This window comes from Podarcis cretensis (genome assembly GCF_951804945.1).
Source record: "Podarcis cretensis genome assembly, chromosome: 2".
Classification (NCBI taxonomy): Eukaryota; Metazoa; Chordata; class Lepidosauria; order Squamata; family Lacertidae; genus Podarcis; species Podarcis cretensis.
The window spans coordinates 37,013,194-37,030,705 of record NC_137171.1 but is presented as its reverse complement, the minus strand read 5'-3'; the positions used below and the strand labels follow the sequence as shown (position 1 = coordinate 37,030,705).

The following is a 17,512-nucleotide window of genomic DNA, read 5'->3' as shown; positions in this document are numbered from 1 at the left end:
TCATGTGTCAGTTTGCATATTGGTTTGAGAAGTGCAGACTGAAATGTGAACAAAACCAATCCCCCCCAACACTAATTTCTTGCTGATGCAGCCCCACCTTTCTGTCTGAGACCGAGGAGTTGAACAAACAGCTCCTGTCATTTATACGAATGACAAAACCTAAGGATTCATATAGCGACATTGCTCTGGGTTTTCAAAGCAAGTCAATAAGAGACCAGAATTCATAGTTGGAAGATGAGCACCTAACTTGGTCCTCCGTTTGAAGTGTGTCTACTGCATGGGTGGGGAGAGGTCTCATTGCCACTCTTCTGCTCTTCATTGAAAGCAGTTCAATCTGTTTAACACTTGTTAAAGAAAAGAAGGCTCTGAAGGTCTTATTTTAGCTTCCTGACTGCGTTCTTTTGAAATGTGAGGCCTGACCCAACTTGACCCCCTTTGGAGGCTTTCATCTCATACAGTTCTCCAACAACAGGGAAATCTTGCCCTACATCATTATGGACCAATTTTGAACTTGACCCAAATATAGGCCCACAGTTGGAGCAAAGTGGTTTTAGAGTAGATACACAGCTTCTATAGCAGAAGGCTGACAATGGAGCCTGTTTGTGAGGAGACATGCCCCACCTGCTTTTAATCATGCTATCTGCTGTTGCCTCTTCAGTCAAATACATTAAGAAACCTCCCATTTACCCTATTTTCTCTTGTTTACATGCTCAGAGAATAGTTATGTTTCTCAGGGTATTTCTCTAAATTTTGGAGATATGGAAATCAGACCCCCCCCCCACATCAGACTAGCTACTCAGATGCTGGAGAGTTGTTATTGCTTCCTATTACCTGGTTGCTAGTTTGAGCGGTCTAAATTTGATTAATTGAACTTAATGGTGGTGGAGGGGAAGGATATTAATTTATTTGTTTCAGGGCCAAGACTTCACAAAGCTGCTTACTTCATACTAACATAAAATATAAAACCACAACATCTGATGAAACTAGAGGCACCAAACACAGCAGCAGAAGTATAGTATACTTGCAAGGGTAGGAAGAAAAATTTCAGAACAGATAGGTCTTTAACTTCCACCTGGGATGGTAGGGTGATTTGAATCTCAACTGGAACAGAACTCCACAAGGGCAGAGCCACCACTAAAAAGGCCCCATCTCTCACGCCCAGCAGTCTAAACAAGGTAGCAAACCTTCATGTCATACAGAAACAAAAGAGTCTTGTGTCACCTTAAGGAAGGAATATATATTGTGGCTGTTTCCTTTACAGTCTATGAAACTGTAATGAAAAAAATAAATCTAGTGCAGTGGTACCTTGGTTTGCATACGTATTGGTTTGCATACGTTTTGGATTACAAACACGTCAAACCCGGAAGTGTGTGTCGTGTCCCGGTTTGCAACCTTTTTTTGGATTACAACCCATTTTTTGGGGGATTAAGAACAAAACATTTTTGGAGGCCCCATTGGCGAAAGCACGCCTTGGGTTACAAACCTGTTTTGGTTTACAAACAGACCTCCAGAACGGATTATGGTTGCAAACCAAGGTACCATTGTAGTCTTTAAGAAGCCACCAGACTCTTTGTGTTTTCTTTTGCTACAGACCAATATGGCTCCCTCTATGGATTGGGTGATCCAGGTATACTGATTGGGGAGCTGGGACTGGTGATAGCTTCCTGGCCTGTGTTCACTTGGAGACAAGCTTGGAGTTGCTACTACGTAACGTGTGAAGCAGCAATCACTGGTTCCTAAAAAAAAATCCCTTTTAATCATCACTCAGTTGATTTGAGTTCCCTGATTCCTGCCAACCTTCTGAGTCAGACTTGGGTATTAAGAGAGGCACCATTTTGCAGCGCATTGTCTTTTCAAACAACAGAGACACCCATCTCCCCCACCCAAAGCAAATTGTGAGCAAAATGGAGATCAGCACATTTTCTCCCTCCAGGAGAACTGACTTTAATGATCTGGACAACTTGAAAGGCTTCTGCTGTGGGAGAAGTAAATATTCATGACAGATACATTTTAAAAGTCTTTGAGAAACCGCATCACACAGCAGGTGCTGCATTTTTCAGAAGGTCCTTTTCCTTACTTCCCAGTCATTTTTTTCTCTCAAAAAAGTGTGTGTGTGTGTGTGTGTGTCTCTACAATGCTCATATTTAAGAGGTAGCACTTGAGGCTCTTCCTCTTATTGTTGGCTGGCTTAATACAAATACTGCTAATATACTAATAATGAATAATTAAATCAAAGAAGATAAATTATCCTGAGCTTTTATAGCACTTGCATGGTAGGAATGAACAGCAGGCAAGTTGTGTTAATATCTCCTGATACAGGAGAGGCTCTGCAGAGCAATCTTTGAGAAATTGCCCAGAAGCTGGAAAAGATTTATCTGAAAACAAAGGTATAAATGCTGAGGCCTGGGGCTGATGTTACTTCTTTCTGTACATGCAATCTTAAAACTCATATCTTAGGGCTAAACTAGATGTTAACAGTGGCAAAGGTGTGACAGTTTTCAAAAAAGTGCAGGAAATACATCTGGTTTCCCCTTCCTCTTCTGTATTAACTACCAAAGGCAACCTTGGGTCACTCATGACATGTGTGTTTCACCCTCGTGAGCAGACCTCAGTGCGGACAGCAGGCCTGGTCATCTGTTTATTTTGTAGAATTATATTCATAGAATTGCAGAGTTTGAAGGAACCATGAGGGACATCTAGTCCAAGTTCCTGCAGCGCAAGAAATTTTTGTGCAATGTGGGACTCAAACCCACGATCTTGAGATGAAGAGTCTCTTAAGAGGCTCATGTTCTCCCGACTGAGCTATCCTTAAGAACTTGTTGAACATTCTGATGTCACTCAAGTCACAAGGTATAAATTCTCCCTCAATATTCCACAGGGAAGAATGAGAACAAAATGTGTGGCAACCGTTTTTTTGCAGCAGCCAGATATTAACTGCAATGTCTCATTTGGTCTTTGAATGCTTGCAAAAGTCACTTTAGAAGCATTTCTTTCAAATGTAAGTTTAGTTTTGCTTTTAACTGCAAAGATGTATACTCAGTAAAACCAGGAGCAGAAATGCCAGCATTGAGTTTGCCATATGTTGGTCATTGCTATGAAATAGTTGAATGTGTGTGCCTGTCCTATGTTATGTTTATGTACATGAAGGGATGGGTGGATCTGTCAGTTCTGTTTCGTCTTCACTTCTCATTTTTTTCCAGTCTTCAGTTCTCCCATATGTGTTTTCTTTTTTTTAAAGTCTTCACGAAAAGCCCTCTTTTCTTTTCTTTTGCAAATTTATCTGAACATATACATATTTGTATGCAATTTTGCCTAACAGACACCTTTTCTGCAGTGCAATTCCCCCTAATATAATGCATACTTGCATGTTATTTTCATGAATATGTGCAAATTTTGTGCACACTTTCCCACAGTATATGGGTTTTTGTATATGGATAGGCTGAGAAACTGCATTGCAAAATTCAGAGAAGTGAAAATTTCAAAGGACAGGTCTTTGTGGCTCACATTGCTTCAGAAAGTGCAGATCAAGTAAACTTGCCTTTAAATGTGAACTGAATCAAATTTCTCCCCCACCTCTATGTACATCTTAAAATAAAGTTGGAAACAGTCATGAAACACTCAAGAGTGTTTTGGGAGTCACATAAGGGACACACTCCCATGTCTTGAGATTCTAAATGCCAAGCTTTTATTTTTAACTGTGTTTGTTGAAAGTGACATTTTTAAAAATGAAACTTTAAGGAGAAGTTAAGAAAGTAAAAGCAAAACATAGCTCACTCACTTATTAACACCTTCTAATCCAGATGGCCTGACTTTCTGTCCTACAGTTTGTAGGGGCAGGGATAGAATACACCTGAAATAGGTCATGTTTTTCTTTATTTTCCTGAGATGGACTGCAAATTCTCACATTCTCAACCTGACATTGTCCTTGTTGAATCCACCCACTTGGGTATTTTTAAGGCAAAATATTGAAATAAAAGGCTCAATTTCTATGACTAATAATGTTTCAGGAGGCTTGGCTGGCAGTTACCTTGGTCCTCATAATGACTTTGATAGCAGCTTCAAATTCCTCTGAATTATTGTAGTCCACTGTCCACACATGGGGTTTCCCTATAAAATCCTCTGCATAGGGATGCTGAGAGGGTACCTAAAATACAGAGAGGAAACATAATACTTCCTGCAGGGGGCACTGTGGCTGCAAGCATTTCAGAAAACAAAGCAAAGCGCGAGGATCAGAAATGGCAATAAGGAAATAAAGGAAACTGAGTGGAGCTTATATATACTACAAACTTCTTTAAGCCATGGAAGAAATGTTCATTTTCAGACATGTACTAATTCAGGTAGAAGCATCTTCTCAGATCCCTGTACATGATGTGGCTAACTGCCTCACCCTTCCCTCCTGCACCTATATACATATTACAAGGTATGCACTTTTTCTTATTATAATTTTATCATGGCAAAGTGACATTTGAAGCAGCTCTCCTTCATCCTCACAACAGCTCACCTGTACAGGTCCCTTCCTCTAATATTTTTACAAATGAGGGAACTGAGGCTGGAAGAGAACAACAGACATTATGAACTACTACATCCCATCAGTGCAAGGATTTCTTGAGCAACAGGGGCCTCCTCCCCTCTTTCCCCCCGAGGCACATGCCCTACACAAATCTACCCCAGAGGGTTGGAGAAAATCTTAGAACAGATTTAGGGGGCATGAACTGGGGAAGGGGGGGGGAAGAGGTGGAGATAATGTTTTGTTGACCATGGTGAAATCTTCACACTGATGGAATGAGGGACTTAGCACTAGGTTGAATCCCACCCAATGTACTCCTGTCCCAAATCAAAGGTCATAATCCTACTCCCTAGAACACACTGGTTCTCTGAAAGGCTGGTACATTTACAGTGGGGTACAGTGGGGGATGCGGGTGGCGCTGTGGTTAAACCACAGAGCCTAGGACTTGTCGATCAAAAGGTCGGCGGTTCGAATCCCCGCGACGGGGTGAGCTCCCGTTGCTCGGTCCTTGCTCCTGCCAACCTAGCAGTTCGAAAGCATGTCAAAGTGCAAGTAGATAAATAGGTACCGCTCCGGCGGGAAGGTAAACGGCGTTTCCATGCAGTGCTCTGGTTTGCCAGAAGTGGCTTAGTCATGCTGGCCACATGACCCGGAAGCTGTACGCCAGCTCCCTCGGCCAATAAAGCGAGATGAGCACTGCAACCCCAGAGTCTGCCACGACTGGACCTAATGGTCAGGGGTCCCTTTACCTTTACGAGAGCTGAAAACAATGCCAATATATTTCACATCTGGCAAGCAATGTGACCCTTTGGTTTCAGAAAATACATGGGTAGACAAGTCTAAGAAGCCTGGAACACACATTTTCACAGCCCTTTGGCAGCTATGGTGGCTCATTTGCCAGAAATAATGTATGTATGGAAGTGTATACTCAGTTCTGACCACACTAAGCCTTCTGATGTATATTTTGCTCTGGGGGGTTTAGTTTATTCAGAATTGAGTATACACTTCCAGAGTTAATGCTAAATACTATACTTCTGGTAAATCAGCCACTGTAGCAGCAAGAGGGCTGTGAAAATTTGTGTCCCGGACCTTTTAGACTCATCAACCCATGTACTATCTGAAACCCAAGGGGCATATTGCTTGCCAGATGTGAACTTTTTCCAGCTCTCCTACCCCACTATTAGAGCAGTGATGAAGCTGCAAGTATATCAGAGATGGTGAACTTGTGGCTTTCCAGACACTGCTGCTGGACTACAACTCCCATCACCCCTGACCTGTCTAGCAACATCTGGAGGGCCATAGGCTGCCCATCCCTGCTTTAGACATACCCAGATCAATTAGGCTCAGGTCTAAGATCTTCGCTGCATAATTTCAGAACAGACTTACCTCTCTCGATGTAGGCTTCCCTCTGAAGAATTCATGATTGAGTGAACTGTGGGGTGGGTTGAAACGAGCCTGCAGGAAAACACACCCATTGGCTATTGCTTCCAAGGGGGCGGGGCCCTCATAGGGGAAACCAAACCCAATGAAGAGCTGCAAAGAGAAAATTCAGATATTTCAGGCATCTTTGGCAACCACGTTATTTTAAAGCTATTTCAGTTATTTGTTTAACCCTTCAGTTCTTTGCCATGGGAGTTAATGGTCTACCAGTCCTTTGCTTGGCATTTTAACCTGTTGGTTGAAAGTCCCGCAATTAGTCCAGTACCAACAACCTGTGTCCTTTAAGAGGACAACAGTTGAATGGACACGTGGCCCAGACAGCTTCTACTCATTTGCATGTTTCAGTAGTCACTAATTAACAATTTGCATATAATTTTAATGAACATGGCAGATATCAAACGATAGTCTTTGAGCATGTTGCAGTTTCATTCTTCTACTTAACAATATTCTTTATTCAGAAATATTGTTGCCTTTGTATGAAAATATTTGAATTAGCCCAGGAAACTAGGGGTGGAGCTAAAAACCTTTTTTTTATTATTTTTAATTTAGACAGTCATAGGAGTTGAAATTGGTGAATTTGGGATTGGGCTTGTCTCTTATCCTTTAGCATGTTCCTGTCATTTTGTAAAATACATTAAAGTGGCTGATGCCAACTGGGACTGGTAGGGTGGAAGGCAGGAGGACTAGCAGTAGGTGGCACCAGAGCCAATGGCAGGCAGAGCCAACTCATTCTTGCCTTGTTCCCATCCTCCTCCCTGCTGAGGTCTACAAAGAATCAACTCTGAGACTAAGGAGGAGGAAACTGACAGGCAGGGCTAGCCACTCGACTGGCTGTTGTAAATTAGAAAGTGGACAGCTGAGGGGCTGGTTGAGAGTAGACAGGCAGTGCCCCAGTTGCTCCACTGGTAAAATAAATACAATAAATCTCTGTATCCACATGGGGTGTCATCCACATGCAGTGGAGCAAGCCAATCGGGCACCTGGGTGGCACACATGCCCTGCACCCAGGGGCAGGGTCAGCTGCCCATGGGGCAGGGAGAGCTGGGGCAGGATGCTCCGCAGGGCCTCTGAGGAATTTGTCTGCCTCCTCCCACTCAGCCGCCCTACAACTGGAGGGAAGTTGGCGACCAGACCATTTGGGGCACTGCGGAGCCTGCGGGCGCCCAAGGCACCATGTCACTCCCAGGAGAGACATGTGCTCAGGCGCACTGCAGGCCCGGCATTTTGTCACCCCCCTCAGTGGTGACACCCGGAGTGAACCACCCCACTGCACCCCCTTCCTCTGCCCCTGGGTTGGGGTACACAGAAGAGAGCTTTAGTCAAGGTCTTTCAAGTGAGTGGTGAACTTTGACTGGATTGTGCCCAATTTAGATCACTGCGGGGTGTGAGGAGGGAAATGGGTGGAGGTTTGTCAAAGGATTTGGAGGTGGGATTCAAGCTCTATTCCTACACTGAAAGTAAAAACCATTCTGAAGTCGCTAAAGACATGATCAAGTCACAGAAAATTATGTGTAGACACCTGAGACTTTTAAATGTTCATGGACAGAAAATGGAGGACGAACCTAATAAATTCTTTGTTGCAATTATATGCTTCAGTGAATTCTTTAGAAGCACTAGCGAGATAGCTAAAGGATTGCAGGAACTCCTGACTCTATAATTATGAAGAAGATCCATCTGTAAGATCTTCAGCTATCTCTTCCCGTAATGAGATTAAACTTTTCCCAAACCATTTCCGCTCTGCGCTACTTTGCCCTTCTAATTCTATTATGCCATTTTCATACAAGCAGTGGCTTCATCAGCCTTGCATTACCAGCTGTGGAGGTGAACCATTAGCAGGCTTACGGAGTGATCAGATCAGGAGAGGGGAGAAATTATTCAGCAACACACTGTGGAATGAACTGGCAAAAAGAGAAAGAAAGAAAGTTTCCCCACCAACTCCAGGCAAAGAGCTCTAGTTTGAACATGTCCTATGGCCCACTGAGATAAGAGAGCAAGGACCCTGGAGAAGCCATGTGACTAAGGCTGCAATGCTACTCCCTAGTAACTGGGAGTAAGGCCAATTGAATTCAATAGGCTTTACGTCTGAGTAGACTTGACTAGTTTTGTGTTGTAAGCCTGTACTCCTACCAGTGCTAAGGAACCTACAGTTTAGGGCCTCTGGTTATGAGAGACCTCTAAATCCATCTTTAACTAAATTTCAATTTTTATGTAATTGGTTAAAAAATAAAGGGAATAAGTAAATCCAACTTTAAAACAGACATTATCATTCTTTTATGACAGAAACATCCCATAAGATCTGAACTGAGAAATGGTTTCACAGCGGAATTTCATTTCCGTGATTTGGCCACTTGCAACAATATTATCATTTTTTGCAGGGTACCTTATGCCAAGAGGCACAGGATGTAAAGTGTATAGCAAGAGAAGATCAGAAAATATTCCTCTATGCCACAGGAGCGGCAAGGATCCTAATTGCTAAAAACTGGGGGAAAAGAAACTGTGCCAACAAAAAAGGAATGGCAAGATAAACTGTTAAGAGTATATTGAACTGGCTAGATTAACAGAGGCAATTAGAGATCACACTAGACAAGAGTTTCAAAAAGCATGGGGAAAATGCAGAGAATACTTCACAAAACAGTGCCCTAAAATACATACCTGGACTTGTTTCGATTAATGTCTGCAGGAGACTTTGTGAATATTTAAGTTATAATTAGAAAAATCTTAATAATTATTCATAAAGGAAACCGTTTATAAGAAGAAAATAAGGAGGCCAGATACAGGATAAAAGAAGTCTTTTATTTGGTTGTTTGTATTGTTGTATGTTATGCTCACTGTATGTTTTGTTCACTTTTAATGAGGGTGGATTTGTGTATTGGGGGGTGGGGGGTTTGTGTTATGTTGTAAATAAAACTCCAATAAAAAAAATTAAAATGCCAGAAACCACTCCTTACTGCTGCTTATTCTAATTTCCCCCTTTTATTTTGTCATATATATATATATATATATATATATATAGAGAGAGAGAGAGAGAGAGAGAGTTTTTCCATAATCACATATACAAAGCAAAACATTAAACATCAACTTCCCTCCCCCCCTCCATGGTTCCTTCTAAGATGATAGATAGATGATAGATAGATAGATAGATGATAGATAGATAGATAGATAGATGATAGATAGATAGATAGATGATAGATGATAGATGATGATAGATAGATAGATAGATAGATAGATAGATGATAGATAGATAGATAGATAGATAGATGATAGATAGATAGATAGATGATAGTTATAGATAGATGATAGATAGATGATAGATAGATAGTAATAATAATAATTTATAATAATTTATTATTTATACCCCGCCCATCTGGCTGAGTTTCCCCAGCCACTCTGGGAGGTAGATAGATGATAGATAGATAGATAGATAGATAGATAGATAGAGAAAGAAACAGCCAACCACCATTACCAGCCCTGGAGCACTGCCTAAGGGTTTTGTCCCATGTGGATTCCCACATCTTTATTGCCACAATATTTCCATTGCATGCTCCAAGACCTTTGCCTTGTAGCACATTGGCACATAACTCTTAAAAAACAATCCCACAACTGGAGAATTTCTTATTGCCAGAGTTTCATTTGGTCGCAACCCTCTTTCTTTCTGCCTGTGGCAAATACCTTGGCTTTTCTAAGGAGTTGCTGGAACTCATGTTGTGGCAAGAGACCATGATTCTTCACAAAAGCTGGGACTTCAGGCGGGCGCTGTGTTTCGTAATAAACAGTGCCGTGGATCTCCATGTACTTGTTCAGGATGGCTAGAAACTTCTCTTTGCCCTGAGAAAAGAAAGGAAAGAAATTCATCCGTGATTGCCAGTCACAAAGTTCAGAATTCGTGAGGACATATAAAATTCCGTCCAGCTGCATACATTTTGTCATGGCTCATCCAGATGGTAACCTTTCCCCAATTAAGCAAGCAAATAAAAATGTACCCCGACAGAGACAATGGGAGATCAGCTAGTATAATGATTAGGGTATCTGATATGTGCCTGATTTAAATTCACACTCCAAGCATGAGTATACTGGGTGTGCCTTAGGCAAGCTGCTCCATCTCTCAGTCTCAGCCACCACCTCTATAATATGGAGATAATACTGGCCTACCTAAACAGGTTATTGTAAGTCAGGGGTTCCAACTTGAATAAAATATGGAGGGGGCAGGTAAGCCCTGCTCCACATAACTGATCACAAGACGCGGCACATGCACATCATTTGAATGGCAATGCCCATCAAAATGGGGGAGGGACGGCCCCTCAAATATTTTATTGGGGGGGTGAAGGGACCTCGGCCCCTAGGAGTTGGCTCCTATGTTGTAAGTAGCAATCTAAAATGAAGTGCATTGAGCAGTTAGAAAAAAAATGTGATGCCAGTACATTATGTTACCATGCCCTTAGAGCAGCCTTTCTCAACCTGTGGGTCCCCAGATGCTGTTGAACTACAACTCCCATCACCCCTAGCTAGCAAGGCCAGAGCTCAGGGATGATGGGAGTTGTAGTCCAACAACATCTGGGGACACACAGGTTGAGAACCACTGCCTTAGAGCATTCAAAAGGTATCCTGTTCTTAAAGGGAGGTCCTGCTCTTTGGAATAAGATTATTGTCTGATCAAATTATGTGGTTGGCATGCTATTTTTAGAAGCAGGTACTAGTTGTCCTATCAGAGGTGGGGAAACTTCTTTTTCCTGGGAAAAAGAGATGTTGCCTAAGAGCTGAACTGATGGTTTGTAGAGAGCTCCTTCTCTCCCTCCAGACTCCCCCACATGCATGAAACTGGGCCAAGGTTCTCCACATATATTTTAGGTGTTATCTTGCAGCTTCCCGGCATGTTTCCTTTTGGGAATGAGCCCCGCATTAGGTTGATTAACTCTGAAGCTCATTTGATGTTGCCTTTTAAGAATTGCACGTAGCTGGTAAGGACTTCATTATCACTCTATCAAATGAGTAGGCTAGCAGATCAATACATGTCACACAATGTTTCCAAGCATGGATCTCTTTTCCCTGCCAGCATAAATTCTGCACAAGAGAAGTAACTTCCCCTTCGAATTCAGCTGTGGTCAGCATTGTCCTTTGCAGAACAGACTGCTTAATGTTCTCCCTTCTTCCCCCAATTTCTCCACACTTTTCAACATTAGAAGACACAAACCAACCAAATTAAACTTGGGGATGAGAGCAGATGTACAAACAGCAATTGAGACCTGGGCTTCATTGAAGTCCAGCCTAAAGAGGAAGCTCTTCCCAGCCACAGAAATTACTGTATGGTCTCTGGTTTAGTAGACAAAGAAGGCTGGGAACTTTAATGGCCAAGCCTTGCTCTCGCTTATCCTCCCTGTGCTGTCTGCAGCAGACACCTGCCTCAAGCACTTAGAGAAGTGATGCAACTTTTGCTGCCACTGGGGGATGCTGATACACTTAAAGATCTGTTTCAATTCTTCCACCACATTTGGTATTGTGGCTGAAGCGTAAAACCACTAAGAAGTGTGCAGCACTTTCTGCACATGCCAAACATCACACACCAACTGCTGTGTTGATCAGTCAGATGTTTGATGGAACAAAACTGAGTTGGCTCATGTGGGTAGGGAACATTTTTCATAAAGCCCAGTATCCAAGTCTGAATTCTGCTGATGCTTCTGTTTTAGATTCCATTATGGGAATGCCAGGCTTTAAAATGGACCTTCACATGGGACCCCCTCATGTAAGCACAGAGTTGCTTTGCCTTGTCATACAGATCTGGGCTGTGCCAAGTCTTGCCCTGTATAGTGGGAGGCCTCTGGCATGTCACATCATGACTTGGGCTCATGTACAATACACCAGAGACTGGAAGGAATGCACAGTCATGTCCAAGGGTGTTTTCAGAAACTGATGGAAACAATAAAGAATAAAAATTGTGCACCAGCTCACAAGCAAAACAAAAATTGTGCAAATCAACAAAAGGGGCAAATTCATTTTGAGTGTGCCAATTGGAAGCATCCAGTGCCCTCCATGAGGGCTTGGAATCGTCTTATTTCTGTACGGTCTCTCATGTAAGAGTCTGTGGGATGTATGAGACAAGGTTATGTAGAGGAACTGTGGCCAAAGGACGTAAGTCTGCAAGTGACCTTTGAGCTGTCAGCAAGTGGTTCGTATTGCAAATGATTACTGAGCCCAGTATATATAAAGCTATACTTTTTAAAGGCAGATAGATAAGCGCATTGAAGCAATCATTTGCAATACAAAACAGGGTTTATACTTAGAGGAATAAAATGGAGTGTGTGAGTTTCTTAGAATGGATATGAATATTACAGACAGCATTTGTTAAAATAATGGGAGATATGCATAGTGTGGATAGATGGATATGATGTCTGCCTGCTTTTGCAATGGAAAGCACATTGTGCAATGGGACGTCACATTTCTCTACTCCCTCCACCACCTTCCTGAATGCCCCACATCAGTTGTCTGGAGCTGATTTTGGGGGTATGAAGGGGAGGAGAGAAAAGAGGAGCCATGTTGCACAAGCAGATGCTACATTGGAGAACATCCACTTGATATTGCTTTTGTGTTTATAGTACATTAATTCTTTCTTTCAAATCATTTGCATGCTAAAGTGAATAAGGAAGTTGTATAGATCTACAGTGTGTCACAAGTTCCAGCAAATATGGTTTGGGTGAGTATTGTTGTAATCATCTTCAGACAAAACCTATGGTTTCTGCATAGAGTTCTTGCTTAGCGGAAGCGATAATTTAAAAACCCTCCACTGCACTCCTGATGGCACATATTTCAGTTTGCTGAATAGAAATCTGTGTGATGAACAATCACATGTTGATGCACAAGAGATTTCCATAACTTGAGATGCACAATGTTTGCATCAAGTAAAGCTGTGCGGGGGGGGGGGGGGGGCAAGAGGAAGCATTCTCTAGGCAGGATTTGCTTCTACACTCAGGGGGTAATTGACGTGCTTTCCCCCTGGAAAACAGAAGCGTGCAGAGGAAACAACATGCAAAGAAAACAAAACAGCAAAAGAAAGAAGCCAAGCCATTCACCACCTGGGTTTGATTCAAAAATGAGAGTTGTTGTGTTTCAAGTGTTCTACTTTGAAGGCACACACTGGAACTTGGGGGCGTGGGCTCCATATGTGTGTGGGGGGGGGGGGGGCAAAGATGGGTGAATTTGTCAATTTTTATTTTTATCAGTTTCTCATTTTTCCAACCTTAAATTCAGTTCCCCCCATTTTTATATCAGATTTTTTTTAAGCGCTTCAGAATATTCACCAGTAATTTAGCGTAACTTCTCCTGACATGCACATTTTTATATGCAGTTTTCTCCAATAGATGCATTTCCCCTCCAAGGTGATATACCCTAATATACTGCATGTTCCACATTATTTTCATGATTATATGCATTGATATGCATACTTTACACTAGTGTATGTGTTTTTGTACATGTACACATTGCAATGTAGTCTTCAAATAAAATTCCATTTTGTCAGCGCAAATGGGTATTCAAATCTAAATAATACACATAAAAAGCACATAGTTAAAAATGATTTTCTGTTTACCTGCAGCTGGAAATCCCATGGTGGGCACACAGAGAGAAGGAAGAAGGAATGAGAGTTAGTTCCTCTGTATCAATGGCAACATACTAAAAAGATCTCAGAAGTGCTCTGAAGCAACCAGGAACCAACAGAGCTTCAGGAAAGCTCTGTTGGGTTGTACCAAGGTCTCATTTAGCCAAGCATCATTTCTGAACAGAGCACAACCCAGTGCTTCCAAATAGAAGAAGAGGAGGAGGAGGAGGAGGAGGGGGAGGAGGAGGAGGAGTTTGGATTTGATATCCTGCTTTATCACTACCCGAAGGAGTCTCAAAGCGGCTAACATTCTCCTTTCCCTTCCTCCCCCACAACAAACACTCTGTGAGGTGAGTGGGGCTGAGAGACTTCAGAGAAGTGTGACTGGCCCAAGGTCACCCAGCAGTTGCATGTGGAGGAGTGGAGACGCGAACCCGGTTCCCCAGATTACGAGTCAACCGCTCTTAACCACTACACCACACTGGCTCTCAGTGTAAGCAGGCCATAAAGGCAATTCAGCCTCCTGTATGGTTGTTTTCAACTACCCCAAACTATCCTGCCACTGGTATTCATTTAACTGTCACAGACAGTAGCTCATGCCTGTCCCCTCCTCCTCCACGAATTCATCCAATCCCCAGAACTTCAGAGTAGCATCATGATTACTGGGGAAGCTTCGGCAACAGGGGAGTTGAAGAACCATATATGATAAGCATTTTAAAGTTCTTAAAAGCACTTTTTAAATAGCATGACATGAACACAATGGTTCCTTCCCCACGCTTTCTTGGGCCCATCATTACTATTTGCTGCTGCAAGGAATAATGCAGCAGAGATGAATGAAGAGGACAGGCTAAGTAGCTCATAAAAGCTTTCAAATGCTTATGTTTATATAGAGTGGTCCGTAGATAGAGTACATAGAGTGACAACACTCACTTAGTCCTCTCACTGTGGGACTTGGCATTTAAACAAAGGATGTGTGTGTGTTGATGTGTGTGTAGTTCTATGTGAAAGAGAAGCCCCTCATCCTTTGCATTTGCAACCAGGCAAATATCGGGATATACCTATCAAAGCCCTAAACTGGTCCTGAAAGTTAAAGAATTATTTGGATGAAACCTATAACTCTTCATATGGTCCTCTGCTGTGTCTGGGATGAGGAACCTGTGGCATCCACTGTTATTGGACTACAACTCGCACCAGCACCACCATCATGTTGCTGCTGCTGCTGCTGCTGCTGCTAAAATCTATTAAAACAAACTACAGTCATTACAATAGAGTCCTTTCTGACCATTGGCCACACTGGCTAGAGCTGATGGGAGATGGAGTCAAAAAAACCATTGGGAGAGGCACAGGTTCCTCATCCATTTGTTAAATGTTGTAAGAGATGCACTCCACACCTAATTACTTGAAAGAAGTCCCACAGAGTTCAGTTGGATGTATTCCCAAATAAGTTTGCATAAGATTGCAGCCACAGAGCATTTAGCACACTTTGGACCATGGTTGAGTGATTAAATGCTTTTGACACCGTTAAAAAGTTCCACTATTTTATTCGCTACCCACCTTCCAAATGCTGGCTTCTTTCCCATATACCACTGCCATGTTGTTAGCCTTGTTGGATTTAATGAATTGCTTCTCTGTTTCATTGAGCTCCTCAGACACAAAACCCATGAAGGAATTGTCAGGCGTATGAGCTGCGAAGAAACAAACATCCATGCATTTGACTTGCATTAGGTTTCTCCAGAGATTTCCTCTCTGTTCTCAGTAACACAAACACCCCATTCCCAATGGGATGTCTCACAGGCTGTGGAAAGAAGCCTCACAGGCTCTTTGCTAGGGCTGCATTGAATTTTGCACTCATACTCGACTTTCTACCACCACATGGTTTTATAATATAAAAAGTGCCACATGTCCTCCCACATATGCTACCACGATTGCAGCGCGCGTTTTCTGATAATTCACAGGAGATCTGCTTCGTTAGTTTACAAGTCAGTTACATTAATTTTAGAAATGAGTCCATTGAGATATTTTACACCCTCCATTACATAACATCTTTGATTTAATAATGGAATAACCCAGAAATACTTTATATTTTTCTTCTCATTAAACAACACCGACATCTAGTAGAGTGGGCTACATGAGGCAGGGATGGCAATTAACAAAAATGAAATGCATCAACCCTGGAAAATGCTTTTTTTAAAGATAAAAATTGAAACTCTTTAAAACATTGAGAATTTTCACTTTGGCACAACCTTTTTTAAAAACATAAAATCTGAGTATAATCTTATCTTAGTTCTCTGGAGCTATAACAGCTTTATTATTATTATTATTTTTAAAAACCCAAATGTTGAAGAAATTGAATTACTTTAGAGCTGAATTGCCTTAGAGTATGCATTCAACAAATGTTATTGGTTTGCTACTTGCAAAGTCAAGTCTAATACAGCCTCCACTTGTAAGATTCAGCTTCAAATATCCAAGCAATTTTCAAACAAACTGTAATTTCTCAATGTTGGGGGTCCCTCTGTGTTTGCTTCTTCTATTGGGCTTTCATTTTTAGAATGATAAAAAACCTTCCAAAATTACAGGTTACTGATTATTATGGATAGCTCTTAAGGTGTTCATGTGCTTTTTATCTCTTGTTTTCTCCGGTGACATTTTGGCCATGCACTTCAGTAGATTTCCATGATCACTGAAATGTCACAGGATATATTTTTGGGAAGTAACAACAGGAATCCAGCAGCTGGGGGAGAATGCTGGAGGATGGGGCGGTGGCACAAGGCAGTAGATGTGTTTGGTAGATCATGTGACTAGATGCTATGTTCATATGAACTGTTCACTGATGGACTTGTCTGCACAATCAGGGACCTACTCCACAGAGTTACTGGGAGGATAAAGTTTGGTGTGGTGGGGAAGCTGTATTCTGCAGGAAGTGTGTGTTTGTGGAATAAATAAAATAAAATAAAATAAAACTTAATCAAACTATTTTATTTTGTATAAAGCAAAAAAGGGAGAGCTGCATGTTCCCAGTTGAAAACCACAGTCAAGACTGGACTGCACTGAAGAGCAGACCCAGAAGCGATCAACTGATAGAGTTGGCTTGCAAAGCTTTGGGTTATTTCATGTCTCTGCAAAGGTACTCTCTTCTGTTTGGTGCAAAGATGGTGCCCACCCATAGCTGTCAACTTTCAGATTTGAAAATAAGGGATCAGCAGCCTTGAAAATAAGGGATCAGCAGCCTTGAAAATAAGGGATCAGCAGCCTCACCTGTCCCGGCGACAGTCTACGGGATAACTAACAATCCGGGATAGCGGCAGGAAGTAGTGGGAAATGGTGCTGGAATAAGGGAATTTCCCGCAAAAAAAGGGAAGGTTGACAGCTATGGTGCCCACCACAAATTTGAGTACATGATGGAATGGCAGTAATGATGTTATATTTTCCTAGCTGTTATTTTGCAATTGTCAGTCCACCTAGTTAGGAGGGTGCTTTCAGGACACTTTGTTGCCTCTAAAGAAGGTTGGCGTCCTCTTCCGCTGTCCCTTCCCTCCTTAACCTTCCGACAAGAATCGTGCACCACAGTTGTTCTGAACTGATCTTCCATTAAATCCCAGAGAATTCTGAGACTTAATTTGTGCAATGCCATGTCTCAAAGGAGGGAACACAAAAATAAAGCTTTCTCCTAACTGCTGGTTTGCAAAGGACCATTTATTTCATTTCCAATACAGTCCTGAAGATATTTTTACCATGACACCACATCCTACTCTTCCTGCTGTCACTGTGCTTCTATCTGGGCGAGGAATGATTGGTTATCTTGGCAGCTCCCAGAGAGCTGGAGAGAGTTACTTGCATCGAAATAGCTCTGTGTCTGTTACAAGTCTTTCACCCTGGCCATGCTGGGGAGAAGGGGAGATGCTGGGACAGCCTGGAAACATAATTAGCAAAAACAGTGGGAGTGGGACAGTAAAGTATGAAAGCTAATTAAAAAGGCAGGC

The 17,512-nt window shown here is 42.1% G+C and overlaps 1 protein-coding gene across 1 annotated transcript in view; it reads right to left on the bottom strand.

Moving 5' to 3' along the window:
• The window catches only part of MGAT5B (alpha-1,6-mannosylglycoprotein 6-beta-N-acetylglucosaminyltransferase B), a 174,201-nt gene that overhangs the window by 19,273 nt on the left and 137,416 nt on the right, over positions 1–17,512 (bottom strand). The window contains exons 11-14 of the mRNA XM_079965995.1: positions 15,087–15,217; positions 9,617–9,772; positions 5,894–6,040; positions 4,028–4,144 (exon numbers count right to left, since the gene is read on the bottom strand). Coding sequence (XP_079822121.1) covers positions 4,028–4,144; positions 5,894–6,040; positions 9,617–9,772; positions 15,087–15,217 — 551 coding nt within the window. The remainder of the gene's footprint in view (positions 1–4,027; positions 4,145–5,893; positions 6,041–9,616; positions 9,773–15,086; positions 15,218–17,512) is intronic.